Source organism: Salmo salar, chromosome ssa12, assembly GCF_905237065.1.
Source record: "Salmo salar chromosome ssa12, Ssal_v3.1, whole genome shotgun sequence".
Taxonomy (NCBI): Eukaryota; Metazoa; Chordata; class Actinopteri; order Salmoniformes; family Salmonidae; genus Salmo; species Salmo salar.
The window spans coordinates 47,896,212-47,909,071 of NC_059453.1; the positions used below are offsets into that span (position 1 = coordinate 47,896,212).

General features: G+C 44.4%; 1 protein-coding gene across 1 annotated transcript in view; it reads left to right on the forward strand.

Moving 5' to 3' along the window:
- The window catches only part of LOC106565241 (solute carrier family 41 member 1), a 38,409-nt gene that overhangs the window by 11,940 nt on the left and 13,609 nt on the right, over positions 1-12,860 (forward strand). Inside the window, exons 2-8 of the mRNA XM_014132136.2 lie at positions 1,684-1,791; positions 2,337-2,408; positions 2,879-3,023; positions 3,500-3,646; positions 7,077-7,221; positions 7,603-7,682; positions 11,630-11,764. Of these exons, the coding sequence (XP_013987611.1) occupies positions 1,684-1,791; positions 2,337-2,408; positions 2,879-3,023; positions 3,500-3,646; positions 7,077-7,221; positions 7,603-7,682; positions 11,630-11,764 (832 nt within the window). The remainder of the gene's footprint in view (positions 1-1,683; positions 1,792-2,336; positions 2,409-2,878; positions 3,024-3,499; positions 3,647-7,076; positions 7,222-7,602; positions 7,683-11,629; positions 11,765-12,860) is intronic.

The window sequence follows — 12,860 nt, forward strand, 5'->3', positions numbered from 1 at the left end:
GTGTGTGTGTGTGTGTGTAGTCGGGGGGGGGGGGCAAATACATCAACCATGAACACTGGTTGGATTCATTCAAACATTCACCTGTAACTCATAATATCAAGGCAAAACAGCAAAACATACTGAGTCATTTTAGTTTCACTGTAACGTCAATCTTCAGATTCTAGTTATTAGTTATAAGTGTCGTGACGTGACTTGCATTAATCTGATGACTGTATTTATCTTATCAACTAACTATGTTTAGTTGTTACCCAATTAAATGAATAATGTAACAATTAACTCATTAGGAATTTGGGGCAACACGGAATAAGTTGTTTATCAGTTACCATCTCCCGAATTAAACTCTAAAGATATATATATATGTATCGATAACAGTCACTTATTAATCATAACCTCATATCAGTCTCATTCTGAACGTTGCAGACTTCTTGAATCTGCAAGAATACCAGTCTTTTCTGATTATTCAGTACTACACAAATTAATTGTATTATTTATTTACTAACTAACTAAATAATAACACAGAATACACATACACTCTATCATGAGACAAAAGTCCCTAGTGGACTGACAAGATATGACGGCTTGTTACACACATGGAGAGAGGGTGGGGGAAGAGAGAGATAGAGAAAGAGACATTTATTGTGGATACATTCTATAACTCTCCTCAAAGTAATAATAATACTTTGTTCATGAACCATCGCCCATTCGGATAAGAAATGCAATGTATATATTTACGCATAGATGTCTTTGTTCGTCGTCTATCTCTGTTGAACCAATCAACCCTTCTATGGGGACTGGGTAGCTGTTGTTCACACTTCGGTGTTAGGCTCGGCGTCGGTATAAGGCTCGGCTTGTCTACCAGAGGTCACAATGTCCTTCTTAGTTGTAGAGCTTCTCTGGTAGTGGTGTTCAAATAGAACCGCTGCTCAGATTTAACAGTGATTGTCTGAGATGTGATTTCTTCCTTTCCACCTTGTGTCTTTAGTCAGTTCTAGGACCACTTTTACATGCACAGCTGCAGACTGTGAATGTTTTTGGTCTTGTCGTGGAGGTTATCTTCTCATCTCGTGTTGGTTTTCAGAGTTTCCAACCATTTCAATGTGTGGACCATGGACTTACGTCTTCTGGCATGGTATGTTAATTCTTGACGAGTCCATTTAAGCACTCTGGTCGGAAAGCCGGTTCCATCACACTGACACACTATTCTGACCTCATTAGGGGCATGGCTTAGTTAATGTGCCAGGAACATGAAAAACCATTTACGACAGGGTGTGAAGGTGTCATAAAACTGGCCCAGCCCCCCACCTCTGAGGCCTTGGATCCTTGACCAGGAGAGTCATGACAACAGCAACAGAGTATGCTTTTAATCTGAATAAAGAAATGATATAATAACAGTATTAATCATGTCCTGTTACAGTGAATTATTCTGCTTGCCAGATCTGTTTGTGCTTGAGCCAACTCCTTTCTGTTTTGGCATGACAATGACCAAACAGTTGGCTAAAGCACAAGTACTGTATATCTGGCAATCAGTCTAGCAGAAAATATGTTTGAGGGATTGGGATGTTTCATCATCGAGAGGTGTTTAAGGAGATCATTGTGAATGTTTCAGCACTGGCAAGTTTATATGGATATTATTCAGAGTAGTATGTTTCAGTAGTAGCTAGTGTTTAATTGTGTATTTTTCAGCACTGGGAGGTGTTTAAGGAGATCACAGAGGTGTTTATCTTGGTGCCAGCCCTGGTGGGACTTAAAGGCAACCTAGAGATGACACTGGCATCCAGACTGTCTACAGCAGTGAGTGGACACACAATGACACACACACACTCAAAGGCATGCATGCACACACACAAACACTGACGCACACACACTCAATGCTGGCACGACATGCTTAAAGCTCAAACTAAAACATGTGATTTTACACACACACAACCATTTAGAGGCTGCTGCCATATATACATAGACTTGGAATCACTGGCCACTTTAATAATGGAACACTAGTCCCTTTAATAATATTTAAATAATGTTTACATACTGCTTTACTCCTCTCATATATACTGTATTCTATTCTACTGTAATCTACTGTATGCCACTCCGACATTGCTCAATCGAATATTTATATATTTCTTAATTCCATTCTTTTAGTTTTAGATGTGTGTATTGTTGTGAATCGTTTTTAGATACTACTGCACTGTTGGAGCTAGGAACACAAGCATTTCGCTACACCCACAATAACATCTGCTAAATACGCATATGTGACCAATACAATTGTATTTAATTTAATTGAAATGTTATATCTCACCCCTTTTCCTCTCTAACTCCCCCTCCCTCCTACCTATCAGGCTAACACTGGGCAGATGGATGACCCGAAGCAGCAGTGGAGGATGGTGTGTAGCAACTTGGCTCTTATTCAGGTGACACTGACGTCTCCGTCCAGCAAACACAGCCAATGGCATTTTATCAAACCAGTGCTGTCACTTTCGCTAGCGTGTACAGTCAACCACACAAGATATTATGGAGCAAGTTTATCTGTGACTCCAACAGAGGGCACAAGAGGGTGCCATTGTTTCAAGGCAATGACACGTCTCAGTACCATGCTTCATTCTCTCTCTCTCTCTCTCTCTCTCTCGCTCTCTCTCTCCTCTTCCCTCCCTTACTCTAACCTTTCCCCCTCGATCTCCCTCCTTCCTTTCCTGCCTCCCATACCCTTCCCTTGCTGACTCACCTGTTCCCTCTCTCTCCCTTTCCCTCTCCCTGCCTCTCCCTCTCTCTCACTCTCTGTCTCTCTCTCTCTCTCTCTCTCCCTCTCTCTCTCTCTCTCTCTCTCTCTCCCTCCCCTTCTCTCACTGCCAGTTTCTTATTCCCCCTCTCTCTTCCTCCATAGGTCCAGGCAACAGTGGTGGGTTTCCTGGCTGCGGTAGCCGCAGTGGGGTTGGGTGCGTTGACCAGGGGTCATGTAGACTTTCTACAGGCTGCTGTCCTATGTGGCAGTAGTGTCACCACAGCCTTTGTAGCTGCCCTGTCCTTGGGTAGGTCAACGTGACAAAAGCACAACAGTATACTTGCCACTAGCTGATATACAAGCTCTGACTAACACCAGTAATTCTAGGTAGAATTGTAGCGAACGGAAAAGTGAACCCAGGTTGCTAGCGTGAAAGGCAAGCAAATTACCCATTGCGCCAGAGTAATCCTATATACCACCCATGGTTAAGCCACTTTGTGAGAATTGTAACAGGGCTCATTACTGAAGATTGCTACACCATGTCGTCACTTCGATTGTTCCGATGTTTAGCAGCTGTATATTTACTAGGTAAACCGGATATTGAGAGTGATCTTTTCTATCTTTTGGCAATAGATGACAGTCAGGAACCCTACAAACCTTAAGAGTTGTCCTGCTGAAGTGTTTGAATAAATAAATTAATCTAGATATGCACTTTGATATTGATGATTCTATTTTAGATTGACAGTAGGCCATAGTATGTGTGTCCACTCTCTGTGTCGGTAGGACTAGTGATGGTGGGAGTGATCATTGGCTCCAGGAAGGTGGGCATCAACCCTGACAATGTGGCCACACCCATCGCCGCCAGCCTGGGGGACCTCATCACCCTCTCTCTGCTGGCCGGGGTCAGCAGCTTCCTCTTCAGGTTCAAAGGTCAGATCAATCGCCATAGAATAACTGGAATGTGCCGGAATCTGGTCGAGCTGTAACTCTCTCAACAGCCGGACCACCTATGCTCCCCCCACCAACGGGGTTCCAGCCTCGGCTCGGCCGCTGTCTGTGCCCTTCCTACCTGTCATTCCTCCTTCATTGTCTGTCCCCCTCACTTCATACTGTCCTGTTGGGAAAAAAACTGTTAAAGTACAAAAGGATGTTTGAATCTCACATTTTATCTGAACCTTCACACCTACCACTGACTAGACCCATCTTGATGATTTCCAGGACTGGATGCAATATTAAGCTAAGCATAGGTAGAGCCAGAGCCAATATTATATTAAATATATGGCTCTGGGTAGAGCTATTTTCATATGCCTAGGTTCCGATTCCCTACACTTCTCCCCAAAATGGGCACTTGTTCCCCCCCTCATGGATTTAAAAGAATTGGATGAATGTATGCATGGACTAGACCATAGCCATGGGAAGTAGGAGTGCTGAGGGTGCTGCAGCATCCCCTGATTAATTCATTTTTTGTTTTTAAATGTCCCTACTAAATTAGTACTTTTATTACTTTTATTACTCCTGTATGAAATGAGAAAAATACTTGTCAGCAGAGCGGAGAAAAATACTCCTCAGCAACCCCCCCCCATGTCGACTGCACCTCCGTCAACAGCACCCCACCTCATAACACATTCCCACGGGCATGGGCTAGACTAGATGGAGTTTCCACAATATGTTTTACACCAGTCCATGAAGGTGAATTAGTGACTGCACACTTTGAGGAGAAGTGTAAAGAATCAGACAGAAGCCCAGTTCTTTCAGATTTTCTAGGAAAGTGCTTGGTAGAAAAGAGTTGATTTAAAACTGATCTCTCATTGTTTCCAGCTGGAATAGACTATGATCACAAAGTAGGTATTTTACATTACTTCATCGTTATTTCATTTTACATTTAATTTCCTTTCCAGGCAAATCTTGTTGACCTTTGCAGTGAATAAAAAATCTTACGCCTGACAAGGCAAATGAAATCTGCGTCTCGCTGGAAGCCCCGCCTTCCACAGGTGACAAGCCCAAGGCTCGGATTCATTCCTTTAATTCTTCTGCTCTTCACTTCGATGTGAGCAGCAACGATTCACACTACTAAAAACAAACACTTTTGGAATACTTTGTGGTAGTGCGTGCTCACCCCCTGGGCTTTGTGGGCCGGAGTCTTTGTATTTGTTCTCCTCGTTTCCTAACCACAAACCAATGAGTTTTTCTTCGGATTGCTTGGCCTGACTGTAGCAAAGAGTAAAATGGCTAACGCGACCGAAAAGACGAAGGCTAACAAGCCAGGTTTGGGTTCACAACTATGCCCAAATTAATATAAAGATACTCACGTTTGTTGTCTTGTATGTCTCAACGCATGCTTTGGCTGCCCTCGCTTGAATCAGTTTGTGTGCGGGACTAGGGGATGGTGTCAGTAACAGTGGCTTGCCCGCGGCTGGTACTGTTCCCTTAGTCCAGGGCGCAGGTTCTCTTGACAATTGTTTAGCATTCTTGAGGGGGCTTGGTGTTTCTGATAGTGACTTCCTCTCCCTGGTGCTCGTATCTCGGCTGAGTCTGAGTTGCGGAACGCAGAGATGGATTGGGTCTGGTTGGAGCAAATGTCTTGTTTGCCTGGGCGTGGTGTATGCGGTAGCTGTCGCTGGTTACGGGAGGCTACTCGAAGAGAGAGGGTGGCAAGGTTCGGTGGGTACTCCTTGCCGCCTATATCTGCCTCGGTCAAGCACCGCTTGTCTCTCTTCCCAGACTTGACAATGATGGGTCCGGTCCTACCTCTGTGATCCAGTCCTATGCAGACTTTCAAGAACAGCCTAGCTAAACAAGTGCTGCATAGCGTGCTAGCCAGGTTAGCTAACTCGCCAAGCTATTGCTGCCACCCCACGTGGAGTTGCTAGGGTAGCTCTCTTGTATATATGTAGCGTTAAGTCGCTTGGTTATTCTAAACAGACCGTGTTGCAGTCAAAGAGGCTATCTTGCCTAGCTTAGACTAAAATGTCTCCTGGCTAAAGTCAGCTAGCATGCATAACTTCTGGTGAATGAAACTTCCTAGCTTTCCCCCAGGATTATGGCAACTCATTCCTATTTCCAATTCCTGGAGTGGGAGGGAGTGGAGGAAGCGGGGCTTGAGTGCACCTTCAATAAGGAAGAAGCCCCCAAGCACTTGGCTTGGGTAACACATGGAGCAGGGGGCCTTAGCACGGGTCTGAGGGACCAGTGCGCACCTCCACAAAATCATTACTGTGACAACAGTACCTCCACATTTGGTTACGGCCAAAACAGGGTACTACATCAGCCATTGCCAGAGCCCTCTATGCAGGCTATACAGCCTCAAGGAACGTATTTATTTAGTTTATCTTTCTTTAAATAGGCAAGTCATTTAAGAACAAATTCTTATTCACAATGTCAGCCTAGGAACAGTGTGTTTGTTCAGGGGCAGAATGACAGATTTTTATCTTGTCATCTCGGGATTTGATCTGGCATCCTTTCAGTTACTGGCCCAACGCTCTAACCACTAGGCTACCTGCCGCCCCTAGGATACCTGCCTAGGGGCGGCAGGTACCCAGGGTGAGAGTAATAGGTTTGCTCTCTGTCCACAAGGGGGCACCCCTCCCCATAGGTGGCTCATTTCTGGGATTCATTGCTGATTCCTGCCTGTAGCTCACTAGTCCCTATGAGGCATAGTCACCGGAAGTAGGGGTGCTGAGGGTGCTGCAGCACTCCCTGGAAAATCAAAAAGAAAGAAATAATAAGAATTTTTGCACAGTATGTTTTGCACAAAAGTAGTGCCCTGGGCCTTTAATAGTCCTTGTATTAGCGGACCGAAATGCCATGGGTCATTTCATTTGGTATCCATTGGGGCCGGCTTGGGGCGGGATTTCCTTTCCCCATAGTTGTGTTGTACCAAGAGTACCGACTGAAAAGGAATGTAAAGTTATGACTATAACTACTGTTTCCTGAAGGAGGGAAACGAGGTACAGCCCAACTATGGGGAAATGAATTAAAGGAATGAATCCGAGCCTCGGCTTATCACCTGTGGAAGGCTGGGCTTCCAGCCAGGCGCGGATTTCATTACCCTTGTCAGGCATAAGTGCGACTCCCCATAGTTGTGTTGTACCTCGTTTCCCTGCTTCAGGGAACAGTAGTTATAGTCATAACATTACGTTTGCTGGTTATTGCAGGTCTGCTTGATAAATGTCTAACACTGCCCGGTGTGTTCCAGATACACATTTTCTATGGAGGTCTGCACTGAATATGGGATGGCTTTATCATGTTGATATACAGTATGTCTTGCAGTTGTAACACTTATTTTATACCTGTGTAAAAAATGTGTATGTGGAATGTGCTCACTTTCTCACACACACTCGCTACCTGTCCTGTCTTCCAGAGATGTGGTACCTGCCTGTGCTGGTGTGTGGCTTCTTCCTGGTTCTCATCCCGCTGTGGGTGGTCATTGCCCGGCGCTCTCCTCCAATTAGAGAGGTCCTGAGGTCTGGGTGGCAGCCCGTCATCGTGGCCATGTCCATCAGCAGGTAAAGGCCTGGGGCTTTCAACAATCTATTGTAATTCAATCAACATTCTAGCAATATTCAATCAATGTTCTATTCATGATCTACAAAAGACTCAGGAGTTTCCAACTAGCCTTCAAGGAGACAACCGTGCAGTATACACACTTAAAGTGTAGCTTGAAGGACTTAATCGCTTTCTCTTTCATCACCTTTATCTAAACTGATTTGATATAACTGGACAAGTAAAATATACTTCTCAGTAAGCTTCCATGCACCATATCGCTTTCATCTATCCTCTCCTTTCAGATCAGTGCAGATCATTTAAAAAAAACTTTATTATGACACCTTTCAGCTTTGGACATGTTAAGTGACGTTTGTGTCCCATTGTGTCCTTTTAAACCACAGTATCGGAGGCCTTATACTGGACAAGACCATGAGTGACCCGAACTTTGAGGGCATGGCGGTGTTCACCCCAGTAATCAACGGTGAGTGGACCGAACCTTACTCCTCAAACAAATGAAAGGGTGGGACCTGTGTGTAATTCAATGTTGAATAGTTCTTACTTCCTCCTAACTAACAAATATCCTCAAGAAACCACCCGAGAAACAGCTGTCCTACTGGGAAAGTACTGGTCGAATCAACGTCGTTTCCACATTATTTCAACCAAGAAAATCAATGTGATGACATTGAATCAACATGGAAAACTGATTGGATTTGCAAAAAGTCATCAACATAAGGGCATTTAGTATTTTTTTTTCACCCAACTTTTAACCTAAATCCAATGATATGGTGACATTGTTGTTGATTTCACGATGAATTCATGTTTGTTGACAACTCAACCAAATGTAAATCAAAACTAGAAGTTGAACTTACGTCTGTGCCCAGTGGGGTATGGGGAAAACCAGAAACAGGTTTAACCTTTTTGCAATGCTGCTTACCATTACTAAATATGTCTCTTATAAAACCACCATTAAATCTCATTTGTGCTCATGTTGGGAAATGGGTTCGAGTCGAGAAGCCATAGCTTAATTGGTCTCAAATGGTTATAAGCAGAGCATTACTTTACTTATGTCTGTTATCCTTAGCCTGTCCACTACTGTAACATATTATGTAAGCTTAAATGTAAAATCTGGTACTCTTTTCCCTCAAAGACAACATCTGGTTTTCTTGGTGGAGAGATATATGACGTATGACAAAATAGACGGGCGTGGGATCTTGTCCTATTTAAACAGTCTTTGAAGTATGACAGTAAATTACTATAATTTGTGTGATTGTTTACAAAAGCACAACGGCTTGATGCAAAGCATCTAAATGGCATCCACATTTATTTCATTAGTCATAAGTTGGTTCCACACAAGTTGCAGAGTGCCATGTCACTAAAGGCCTAGTCTGTGATATTTACAGCCATTTTTTAGTGATATATACCCATTAATTGTGAAGAATATCACTTATAAATGCATTATGAGTCTTGAAAGCCATGACTACGAGGCCTCCCGAGATGTTCATTACTTATACGGAATAATAGGACACTAATTTAAACCACTCAGCAGCCTAGTCAGAACATCAGAGGAGAAGGAGGAATGTATTGAAGTTCCCACATCTTCTGTAAATAAGACTCTTAGTATGGCGATGTTTGTTACCCATGGCTAGCCACCATCGCTGGAGAGGAATAACAATAGGGTTTACATAAACCTCAGCCTGTTTAGAATGACAACTATGCACTCTCTGCTTCGGATTTCCTCTATACTGCATATTTTCCAGCCTCAGCTAGCGATACCAAAGGTTTTCGCTTTTATCTGCATTTCAAGACAGGAAGTACATTTGCATTGCCATTCAGTGTTTCTTTCACTCTCTTTCTCCCTCCATCCCTGTTTATGTCTCTCTCACCCTCTGCCTCCCTCACAATCTCTCTCTTCCTCTCTTTCTCCTGCCTCTCCAAATCACTCTCTCCCTCTCCACCTCTCTGCCTCTCCACCTCTCTCTGTTCCTCTCAACCCCATCCAATTATAAATCAAAATCAAATCAAATTTATTTGTCACATACACATGGTTAGCAGGTGTTAATGCAAGTGTAGCGAAATGCTTGTGCTTCAAGTTCTGACCATGCAGTAATATCTAACAAGTAATCTACCAATTCCACAACAACTACCTTGTACACACAAGTGTAAAGGAATGAATACGAATATGTACATTAAAATATATAAATGGGTGGTGATGGCCGAACGGCGTAGGCAAGATGTAATAGATGGTATGGAGTACAGTATATACATATGAGATGAGTATTGTAGGGTATGAAAACATATAAAGCGGCATTGTTTAAGGTGGCTAGTGATTCATTACATCAGGATGGCATAGAGTACAGTATATACATATGAGATGAGTAATGTAGGTTATGAAAACATTATATAAAGTGGCATTGTTTAAAGTGGCTAGTGATACATCTAATACATCAAGATGGCAAGATGCAGTAGATGGTATAGCGTACACTATATACATATGAGATGAATAATGTAGGTTATGTAAACATTATCTAATATAAATAATATAAAGTGGCAAGTGATAAATTGATTACATACATTTTCCCATTATTAAAGTGGCTTGAGTTGAGTCAGTATGTTGGCAGCAGCGACTCAATGTTAGTGATGGCTGTTTAACAGTCTGATGGCCTTGAGATAGAAGCTGTTTTTCAGTCTCTCGGTTCCAGCTTTGATGCACCTGTACTGACCTCGCCTTCTGGATGTTAGCGGGGTGAACAGGCAGTGGCTCGGGTGGTTGCTGTCCTTGATGATCTTTTTGGCCTTCCTGTGACATCGGGTGGTGTAGATGTCCTGGAGGTTAGGTAGTTTGCACCCGGTGATGCGTTGTCCAGACCTCACTACCCTCTGGAGAGCCTTCCGGTTATGGGCGGAGCAGCTGCCGTAGCAGGCGGTGATACAGCCCGACAGGATGCTCTCGATTGTGCATCTGTAAAAGTTTGTGAGTGTTTTTGATGACAAGCCGAATTTGTTCAGCCTCCTGAGGTTGAAGAGGCGCTGCTGCGCCTTCTTCACCACGCTGTGTGTGTGGGTGGACCATTTCAGTTTGTCCGTGATGTGTACACTGAGGAACTTAAAACTCTCCACCCTCTCCACTACTGTCCCGTCAATGTAGATAGGGGGCTGCTCCCTCTGCTGTTTCCTGAAGTCCACGATCATCTCTTTTGTTTTGTTGACATTGAGTGCAAGGTTATTTTCCTGACACCACACTCCGAGGGCCCTCACCTCCTCCCTGTAGGCCGTCTCGTCGTTGTTGGTAATCAAGCCTACCACTGTAGTGTTGTCTGCAAACTTGATGATTGAGTTGGATGCGTGCATGGCCACGCAGTCGTGGGTGAACAGGGAGTACAGGAGAGGGCTGAGAACGCACACTTGTGGGGACCCAGTGTTGAGGATCAGGGGTGAAGATGTTGTTACCTACCCTCACCACCTGGGGGCGGCCCGTCAGGAAGTCCAGGACCCAGTTGCACAGGGCGGGGTCGAGACCCAGGGTCTCGAGCTTAATGACGAGTTTGGAGGGTATTATGGTGTTAAATTCTGAGCTGTAATTGATGAACAGCATTCTTACATAGGTATTCCTCTTGTCCAGATAGGTTAGGGCAGTGTGCAGTGTGATGGCGATTGCGTCGTCTGTGGACCTATTGGGTCGGTAAGCAAATTGGAGTGGGTCTAGGGTGTCAGGTAGGGTGGAGGTGATATGGTCCTTGACTAGTCTCTCAAAGCACTTCATGATGACGGAAGTGAGTGCTACAGGGCGGTAGTCATTTAATATTTAATATGCAAAACTTAGCTGTAGGCTGTGGAAGCACGGCTGTTGAGAATGTCATTTCAAGAGCTATTGCAGGGAACTACAGCAAGACACGCTCAAGGCTATTAGACATGTTTTTATTCCTCTCAGAGAGATGCGCTCAAGGCAATAAGATATGCATTCATCATCCCATCACATGTTTCTGAGTGAGGATGTTGTTAGGATTATAAGGACGATATTGAGTTTCTCATGACTGGATGATACAAAGGATTAAGTAGAGGAACATCAGTCTTCAACAACACCTGTAGCGTTGTGCTTGCTACCACGCTTTTAATACTTCTCTGATTTGAAGAGAAGCAGTATAATCTCATGCATACAAGATCATGCTCTCTTTTTGCACGAACTCACTTTAAAGATATGCCATTACAGTTACAGCCGAATAAGCCCTATTTGATGAACTATAAAAAGTTGCAGAAAACCAAAACTACCTACAATTACCTTAAAGATGCTTCATAACCTTGAAAATACCTATAACTTATTAAACCCAGAGCTCAAGCATAAATATGTAACAGACAATTTCGACAAATGATCCCACAAATAAACACCAACCTCTATTTCCAATGATTGTTCTGTTCCATCCCTTCACCCAGGTGTGGGAGGTAACTTGGTGGCCATCCAGGCCAGCCGCATCTCCACCTACCTCCACTACTGGAGCATGCCTGGGACCCTGCCTTCCAAGATGGCACAACACTGGCCTGGCCCCTGTCTGACCTTCTGCTCCTCAGGTCAGCAGTCAAAACACACTTCAACTTCAAACACACACATACAGTTGAAGTTGGAAGTTTACATACACTTAGGTTGGAGTCATTAAAACTCGTTTTTCAACCACTCCACAAATGTCTTGTTAACAAACTATAGTTTTGGCAAGTCGGTTAGGACATCTACTTTGTGCATGACACAAGTAATTTTTCCAACAGCTGTTTACAGACAGATCACTTCACTCATAACTGTCACGACTTCCGCCGAAGTCGGTCCCTCTCCTTGTTCGGGCGGTGTTCGGTGGTCAACGTCACCGACCTTCCAGCCATCACTGATCCATTTTTCATGTTCCATTGGTTTTGTCTTGTCTTCCTTCACACCTGGTTCCAATCCCATCAATTACATGTTGTGTATTTACCCTCTGTTTCCCCTCATGTCCTTGTCGGAGATTGTTTTATTGTATGTGATTGTGCTAGTATGTGTTGGTGTGCGAAGGGTTTTGTACCCACTTTGTTATTTTTGTATATTTTGGTTTTTGGAGTTTGGTCAGCACTTATTAAACGACTCCGTTTATACCAAGTTCGTTCTCCTGCGCCTGACTTCCCTGTCACCAACACGCACCCATTACAGAATCTCCGACCACAACTATGGAGTCAGCAGGAGAAGGTACCCCGGCAATTAAGGTGGAGGAGCGCATCCAGTAGCATGCAGTTATGCTTCACCATCTTGGCGTCGCCATGGATCGCGTTGTCCAGACAACGGACAGCTGGGAGAGACAGGGAGTTCTTCCAGCGCCTCCACCCGCACAACCGGGGTCTCTCTTGAGTTCCCCTTTCCCGCCTGAACCCAGTGGGATCCGTCTCTCCTTGCCCCAGGAGTACAACATGATGGCTGCGAACTGCCAGGGGTTCTTGTTACAATTAAACCTTTATCTGGCCACCGTCCACCCGGCTCCATCGGACCGTGAGAGGGTGTCCGCCCTCGTCTTGTGCCTCACCGGGAGAGCCCTGGAGTGGGCCAACGCCGTGTGGAGAGAGGGAGATGCGGCATTGGACCAGTTTGAGGAGTTCACCCGCCGTTTCCAGGCAGTCTTTGACCATCCGCCCGAGGGTAGAGCGGCGG